Source organism: Folsomia candida, unplaced genomic scaffold, assembly GCF_002217175.1.
Source record: "Folsomia candida strain VU population unplaced genomic scaffold, ASM221717v1 Fcan01_Sc016, whole genome shotgun sequence".
Lineage (NCBI taxonomy): Eukaryota > Metazoa > Arthropoda > Collembola > Entomobryomorpha > Isotomidae > Folsomia > Folsomia candida.
The window spans coordinates 2,954,958-2,963,520 of record NW_019091208.1 but is presented as its reverse complement, the minus strand read 5'-3'; the positions used below and the strand labels follow the sequence as shown (position 1 = coordinate 2,963,520).

At 35.2% G+C, this 8,563-nt stretch overlaps 1 protein-coding gene and 1 long non-coding RNA gene across 3 annotated transcripts; one reads left to right on the top strand and one right to left on the bottom strand.

The window, feature by feature from the left end:
* The first annotated feature begins 1,339 nt into the window (after positions 1 to 1,339).
* Positions 1,340 to 5,793, top strand: LOC110856591. Of its 2 annotated transcripts, XR_004836357.1 has the most exons (5): positions 1,340 to 1,595; positions 1,812 to 2,009; positions 2,085 to 2,182; positions 3,847 to 4,871; positions 5,598 to 5,793. XR_004836357.1 is itself a non-coding variant. In XM_022105077.2 (4 exons), exons 2-4 carry the CDS (start codon positions 1,816 to 1,818, stop codon positions 4,530 to 4,532), a joined length of 978 nt encoding a protein of 325 aa, XP_021960769.1. In that variant the 5' UTR covers positions 1,340 to 1,595; positions 1,812 to 1,815; the 3' UTR covers positions 4,533 to 5,793. The 2 variants fall into 2 exon arrangements, 1 of the variants encoding a protein (XP_021960769.1); XM_022105077.2 differs by having other exon boundaries at positions 3,847 to 5,793.
* Positions 5,794 to 7,024: 1,231 nt separating this feature from the next.
* On the bottom strand, positions 7,025 to 8,039 carry LOC110856604. Its single transcript, XR_002548582.1, has 2 exons — positions 7,920 to 8,039; positions 7,025 to 7,453 (listed from the first exon to the last, which is right to left on the bottom strand). It is a non-coding gene; the product is annotated as an uncharacterized LOC110856604 (long non-coding RNA).
* Between the last annotated feature and the right edge of the window lie 524 nt (positions 8,040 to 8,563).

Below are 8,563 nucleotides of genomic sequence, written 5' to 3'. Positions count from 1 at the left end.
TAATTATAAATTATATCTAATATTACAACGTACAGATATTCGTTGCATGAACTTTTTACTTATCAGGAATTTTGAAAGCAACACAAAATTTTGTTAGCACTTCGAAATTTTGTTAATAATGCAAGATTGTGTTAATGCCGCGCCGACTTGTTTAACGTTGCTAAGGATTTTTTTAAACTTGTTAAGGAATTTTTTTAACGTTGCTAGGGAATTTGTTAGTCATAATCATATTCATAATCATGTTCATCAATCATATTCATCATCAGAATCGTAAATTCATATCCCTTGGTGAAGCCAGAATATCAACAGCCAATCACAATGCAGGAATGCACACTGGTCCGGATTGCTATATTCTTTGCTATATTCAAAACCCATAACTTTAAACCCAACGAATATTTCGTAATTCTGTTAACGGGACTCGGCGTATGATTGTCAAGTGTAGCTTTGGGTATGTCCAGTAATGCCTGACACACCCCCTGGGGGGTGTGGTCAAAGGTCAAAATGTGTTTTATGACTACTCCCATCATGTGGGGTGTCGTTGAAAAGCTCTTCTGCATTCCTATTTAGTGTAATTGTAGGCAAAGCAGTTACAGCCACTCCCGAGGTCAGGGGGTGTGGTCAAAGGTCAAAATGTGTTTTATGACTACTCCCATCATGTGGGGTGTCGTTGAAAAGCTCTTCTCAATCCCTATTTAGTTTAATTGTAGGCAAAGCAGTTGCAGCCACTCCCGAGGTCAGGGGGTGTGGTCTGAGGTCAAAATGTGTCTTATGACCAGAGGGCGGATAAGTATGTATTTCTTGATGTATTTTTCTATGTTCATGCATTTTTTTGTATGTATCTTTCTTTATGTGTATTTCTTTATTAAGTCCGTATAACTTTTTCATATTAAATCAGATCGTGCTTAAGCTTCGTCTACTAACTAACATCCCATCTAAGTACGACCCCAAAAATTCTAATATAGCTTTACATATTTTACATCTTTTAGGGTTTTCGTACACACATATTGTCATACATATTAAAAAACTGAAATACACATTTGCATATCCAGACCCTCTATATGCAAACGTATATTTCAGTTTTTCAATTTTCGCCAAGGCGGCGATTTTAGACCTCCAACCTGTCCTGGGCGAAAAATTCCTGTGGGCGCCAAAAAAATCGTACACGGTCCGACCAAAGCTAATTATTCTTCAAAACGCATGCCGCATCCAGTAAAAAATATTGCAAAGTTTAAAAAAAATTATCCACGAAGTTTTTTTTTCGACGCCTCAAATTTTTTTAGAAAAATAATGCTGACCTTTGACCTATCTGCGACATTAAAAATCGGCGACGAGGAAATTGTCGGCAGGTATTTTTTACATTTTTGTACGGAGTTTCAAAGTTGAAACATTACGGCATCATGTCGAGATAAAAAATATGTCATCGTAGCTATACTTTTGTTAGATACTGTATGTTAAACTCTGTATTTGTATGTACACACACGGAAAGAAAAGCATAGAAAATCTGGAGCGGTAGACTCACTCGCAAACTTTCTCCGTCATCTGTTCACTCCGGCCACATGTTTACAATCACAAAGTTGCAAATCAAGTAAAATAAGGTAATTAATTTTTGACATTGAAATTTTAATTGATATAATTTACCACAAATATTTTCCTTTGAAAATTTCACATTTTAACTTCCATTTATGTATATTCTAGTCACCTTCTGATAAAAATATACATAGAAAATTCACAAAAAATTGCAATTTCAGAATTTCCGAAAAAACGTTTTTAATTCCAATCCACATAACTAATCATTATTTCTACTCCCACAGCAAAATGGATACCGATATCGACACCCAGGAGGATGTCAAACCCGACTTATCGGAAATTCGGAATAAAAATACTTCCCACGAATCCATAAATTCATCTCCGTTCGCAGATTCGGACCAGATCGAAACAGCACAACGTCACGATAAGATAACCCCCCGAGGAAAAAGAAAATTGTCGCCGGATGGTCGCCCCATAGCAGAGTAAACAAAATATTAAACCAATAGATAAGTACTTATCGAATCGTTTAAATGTCTGCCTTATTTTCCTCCTTTAAGATTTAGCACGACGAGAGGGGGACATTGGGGGTGTGGACTTTGCAATGGCAACTGTTCCTCGTACCAAGGCCTGGTCACCCACAGCTTAAAAATCCACGGTATGAGAAACAGAGTCCGGCTATGTATGTATTTTAAACTTTTTCAATAATAACCCGATCGGGTTGAAACTTTGGGATATTGTTCCTGGTCAGGCATAGGTCACACGGTCAAAAAAATGTCTTCACATATTTTACATATTTCCAGGTTTTGGTACATATAAATATGTTTTAACATATTTCGACGGTTTTGTCGAAAATGAGCATTTTTTGATATACATAAATATGTTTTAACATATTTCGACGGTTTTGTCGAAAATGAGCATTTTTTGATATACATAAATATGTTTTTACATATTTCGGCGATTTTTTCAAAAATATATATATTTTCAATAAACATAAATATGTTTTTACATATTTCAGCGATTTTTTCAAAAATATATATATTTTCAATATACATAAATATGTTTTTACATATTTCAGCGATTTTTTCAAAAATATATATATTTTCAATACACATAAATATGTTTTTACATATTTCGGCGATTTTTTCAAAAATATATATATTTTCAATACACATAAATATGTTTTTACATATTTCGGCGATTTTTTCAAAAATATATATATTTTCAATACACATAAATATGTTTTTACATATTTCGGCGATTTTTTCAAAAATATATATATTTTCAATACACATAAATATGTTTTTACATATTTCGGCGATTTTTTCAAAAATATATATATTTTCAATACACATAAATATGTTTTTACATATTTCGGCGATTTTTTCAAAAATATATATATTTTCAATACACATAAATATGTTTTTACATATTTCAGCGATTTTTTCAAAAAAAATATATTCTTGTAGAGAAACCTCAGAAATTCACAATTCATAAAAAATTCTGATCATCGTAGAAATAATACCAGAGCATGTTGAAATGTTTTTAGTTTGTCACTTTGAAATGTAAAAGCATTTTTTGGCATTTTTGCAGTCAAATAAGCTAAATTTGGGGCAATTTAAAGCGAATTAAAAATATGTTTTATATACATATTTTGGCCATTTGATTGAACATTTTACATAAATATTTCGGGGTTTTTAAGAACATATTTACCCGGACTCTGATGAGAAACTATGAGACATATGGGATAAAAATTTTCAATGCGATGTTGTGAAGTGTAACCCTCCGAATTGGTGGAAATTTTAAAATTGTGTGGTCCAAGTCAATACAACCAACGTTTCTTGAGGAAGTTTGTGCGATGGTCGGAATTTGCTAAACCATTTTAGGTCAAAGTTGAAAAAATTGACGATTTTTACGAGACAGAGGATGCAAACTCAACTTCCATTCTTTTCCCGTGCTAAAAATTGCATATTTTTCAACTTTGACCTTAAATATTTTAACCAATTCCACAAACTGCTTCAAGAAACATTGGTTGTATTGAAGTGGATCACATAATTCCAAAATTTCAACCAAATCAGAGCGTTACACTTAACACCATCGCATTGTAAGTTTCTTCATTTTTAATTCATTTTATTTCATCCCTGAAATGTTTTACCCTTTGAAAGAGGTTCATTTTTCTATTCGCCATCTCAGAAAAGTTGGTAAATATTTACAAATTAATGTTTACGTGATACTCTACAGCACCGAAAATAAATTAATATGTCACTAATTAATTTTAATTAATGTTCATTAATTAACACATGTTATGTAAAATTTCTTCAGGTTCCTCCACGCCACAAGTACGGGTTCGGAAATATCCTCCCCGCAAGAATCGACCGAGGTATCTCCTGTACCGGGTGAACTACCCGAATTATTGCGACGACGAGGCACCACCTCCCCCAGAAGAAGATGGCCCTCCCCCCACCCTTCAAGGGGACGACGACGCTGCTGCCCCAGAGGTAAAAAAATGTCCCACGTGTGACGAACAATTTCGGTCTGAATTCCTTTACAATCGACACCGGGAAAAGCACGCACACGCAAACTGGTCGTGTTTCCAGTGTTCCGCCACCTTCGTGGCGAAGGCGGCCCTCACCCAGCACGAGGGGAGGATGCACCCTTCCCTTCCCCCGGGGGAAATATTTACCTGTGAAATATGTAAAGTTGGTCATTCTTCGAGGGACGGGTTGAAAACTCATCAGCGCCAGAGACACGGCGTCGGGGCGAATTCACTGATCGTGTCTTCGATTAAGAGAGATGACGGAGAAGGTCCACGTGGCGACGAGATTGACTCGGACGATGAGAGATTTCTGGATGAAGTGGAGAAAGAAGGAGAGGCGAAGGTCAAGGTGGAGATAGAGGTCAAACGAGAGGGGGAAGATGAAATTGATGGTGACCTCGACACGACTTCGTGGGATTTCGATGTCAAAGTTGAATCAAATATCGACATTTCAAGATTTTATGACGAATAATGTTTACGTATTTTAACGCTGATTAGATAAATACGTATTTTATTAGTTCCAAACTTTGCATTTTTAAAACTTGGCTTTTTATGCTTAAATATTTAGTAGTTAAATATTTTGTACAAATTGAGCCTCCTTAACAAGACAATTTTTACGTTTTTCTGAAATACAAAACCTCTTGTAATGTGAACTTTTATTCTGATGGATAAAGTTGAGGTGACGAGCATGTAAAAAATAAGTTACAAAAGTCAAACTATGTTCATACAATTTTAAATGTTATAACATCACACCACACTTACACAATTTGTCCTGATAAAATTTTTTGATAACTTTTTAACCCTTTCCTTCGTAACGATGGATATATCCGTCCCCGGATTTCGAACGTTGCTGCGGAACAATGGAAATATCCGTCGTCATAAACTTGGCGTTGTGACGGAACAGTGGATATTTCCATCCTTATTTCCAAGGCGTTGCGATGGAGCAACGGATTTATCCGTTGTCTCAAAATTCGGCATAGATACGGAAAGAAGGAAATATCCTTTCTTTTGGTCTCTGACTTTATTGCGTAGTGAAGGATATTTCCTCTCATTGAAAAAATATTTTTTCCATGGATTTACACATCTTGAAAAAAATTCGGTTTTTAGCCCGAGTCAGGGGTTGTGTACCTGCTTTGTCCGGTGTGTCTCTGCCTGTCTGGTTATCAATAACTCTCGTAAATCTATCCTATCGACTTTAAATTTTGTACTATTACTTTGTCATTTTTAATTTTCCGAAATTTGAAGTTGATAGAATAAGTTTCAAGAAGGTCAAGACGCAAGACGGACGGATGGACAACACGGGTACATAAGTCCTGGGTCGGGCTAAAATGTCTCCATGATTACGTCATTTTTGAAATGAAATGCCTATACAGAAAGTTGAATAATTTTGGAAATATATCCATGGAATGTATCACTGAAATTTACATTTGTTCCGTGATAAAGTTTGGTAATTCAAAAATTGCTACGCCACAAGCTATGGTTGTGAGGCGTTGCTATTCCGCAGCAACGGGGTATTTTTGAGAATTCTCTTACGAAGGAAAAGGTTAAAGCGTGAATTTCACATATACGTGGGTTTTTTATTATTGATTTTCAAAATGTATGTTCCGCACTATTTCTGACCAAAATTTTGATGAAATAACAAACTTCAAATACATTTACAAGGGTGTGATTTTTTTTAGCTCTTTACGTCAGCACAAACACTGGCAATAAATCATCCAACTTTACCTCGAAAATATTCAAAAATTTACGATTTTATTTCATTATCATCCGAAAATCGTTTCCCCCTGATGTCTTTCTTTAAGTTTCGAAACGAATAATAATGACTAAGGGTCAAGTCTGTACTGTACGGGAGATGGTTTATGACTGCGAAGCGATTTTAATCTGGAGCAGCCTCAAAACCAGCGAAGTTTTAGGTGGCGCGTTGTCGTTTAAAAAATTGGCCAACTCTTTTCTTAGACCCCACGTTTCTTTTCAACCGCAGGACGCAGCTCCTTCGGGGTTCCTGCATACGCGGCCCCATTTATCGTAGTATTTCTTACAATAAATTTTATCAGGAGGAGACCTTTGGTATCCTTGAAAGTGGTCATCATCAATTTTTGGGCAGATTTTTGAACTTTTGTTTTCATGGGCGGCGGTGACCCCCTGTGTTTCCATTGCATAGATTATGGCTTGGTCTCATAATCACAATAGTAAACCCAAGTATAATATCCAATTACTGAAGTATAAATCAAGTTCCAGTTTTCATCTAAAAGGTCAAAATCTTCATTACAAAAGTCGACTCGATCCAGTTTTTGGGATGGAGAGAGCAATTTTTGTACCCAAGTCTTCAGTTAACATGGAACAAATTGTTGGTTTTCGAACACCCATCTCACAGTTTCAATCGTGGATATCTCATTATTGGTTTTCTAGTATCTGGAGGTTTTCTCGGTAGAAACCGAGTTTGGGCGTCCTGGCGACTTTTTGTCCAGGACCTCTTTTTGCCTTCATTTGAAGTTATTGACCAAATTGTATATTGTTCATTGTGTTTGGCAGTTTTCATAATAAATTTTAAGCACACAATCAAAAATCTGCGACACGGATTGGCCCTCCAGCATTAAAAATTCAATCACACTACGATATCTAATTTGTAAATCTGGCATTTTTTCCGTCGAGGTAAGGTTGGATGATTTATTGCTAGTGTTTGCGCTAACCTAAAGAGCTGAAAAAAATCATGCCCTCCTAATTGTATTTGAAGTTTGTAATTTCATCAAAATTTTGGTCGGAAACAGTGCGGAACATACATTTTGAAAATCAATAATAAAACACCTACGTAGATATGTACGCATGGTATGAGAGGGAAGATGATTTTCTTCATAAGGAATGCAAAATTTGATTTCGTATCATCTGAAGTGGGGGCGGGGGAATTAACAGGGCGGTTAATTTGTCCTTTTTGTGTACATGATAGAGAAAAACCATGCCTACATATTTTCCAGAGGGGCAAAAAGAGTTTATTCTTTTTTAGATAAATACCACAGATACATAATATAGATGTGTTTTAACTAATTACGTCATTTTACTAAAATTAATTAAGCAGAGAATTTTCATCGATTCTAAATAAATATCCATGATTTTTAAAATGTCTGGTGAATGTTTTTTCACAAAAATATTTACTGACTACCGCATTATTTTTATCAAATTTTGACAATGTCGATACAGCCTTAATTTATTTAATTTAATTGTATTGTTTCCTTGCTCAGTAGCACATCATTCTGCCCCCATTGCAGTTAAACCTTCTGCCCAGAGGGTACCCGTGAGCTCGACAACATTCCTTCCGTTCTGGTGGACTCCGGTTGCACACTTCGTTACACGCGTCGACAAATGTTCCCTGAGCTTCCACCGAAGAATAGTGAAAAGCTGGGGACAAAATATGAACAAATTATTTAGTTAATTAACCTCTTAATGACGAAGGACACACATCTGTATAGTATTTTATTTTCCCGTGGACGACAAAATACACAATTGTGTGTACTTCAGAGATTTCCTTGACGGCATTATTTCTTTAAAAAAAGAATATTTCATCGGTATTTTGTGAAAAACTCGATGGTGAAAAGGTGGATTTTTATCTATATTTTTCTCCTAAAATTTTGGAATTTTCCCTATACCGACCAATGTTAAAACGTGGATGTTTTGTGTTTTTCGTCAAAAACTCGAATATTGGAAACTGGCTGCAAATTTTAGTTGGTTGCTGTGTAGTATAATTATGAAATCAAAATCGTACCGAAGGGAAATTTTATTTAAAAATAAATAGTCCAAAAGAGGTTAATTAATGGTTCCCTTCTCTAAAAGTAATGATGCATCCTGTTTATTACTTTTGACTTACCTCCCAAAACAAGGAGAACAACGAGTAAACCAAATTTCGGATTCATTTTGGTAGAAAATTCAACAGTTACACGTTACAGTCAACTTAGAAATTGAATTGGTCTGAAAACTGGAAGGAAATGAGTCCTATTTATATTACGACTTTTATTCATAACGCATTTCATACATAATTCATTAATTAACCAGTAATCAATCTACTCGGTAGAAGTGACGTCAAATTTTTCATCGAAAACAACCTGAAGCTGCAGCTGCGTATCAATACGCATAGAATAATATTCCATGAATATTTATTAATACAAAGAGCATGTGCATAGATATGTGCATGCATAACTTGTTTAACACGAGTGAGGCATTGGTAACTGGGGATTGCTGAATAAATCTATGTACAGGGTGGTTTAAATGTTAGGTTACAATGGCAAATTTTTCAATGCGAAAAATTCGCAAATCCCCACCAGTCACTTAAATTTTGCCTCTGAAATTCAATATTTTAAGAATTTTGTCATCAGTGTTCCATAAGTTTTGATAAAAATTAATACAAATCTCAATCTAAATCCGTAACTGATGGAAATTTACGAATTTTTACAATTGAAAAATTTTCCATTGTAACCTGACATTTAAACCACCCTGTACATACAGTGTCGGACA

Excerpts from the sequence above, each read along its gene's own strand:
- LOC110856591 (XM_022105077.2), top strand. The coding sequence starts at position 1,816 with ATGGATACCGATATCGACACCCAGGAGGATGTCAAACCCGACTTATCG. Across the intron at positions 2,010-2,084 it reads GATGGTCGCCCCATAGCAGA|ATTTAGCACGACGAGAGGGG; the intron begins GTAAACAAAATA and ends TCCTCCTTTAAG. Across the intron at positions 2,183-3,846 it reads CCACAGCTTAAAAATCCACG|GTTCCTCCACGCCACAAGTA; the intron begins GTATGAGAAACA and ends AAATTTCTTCAG.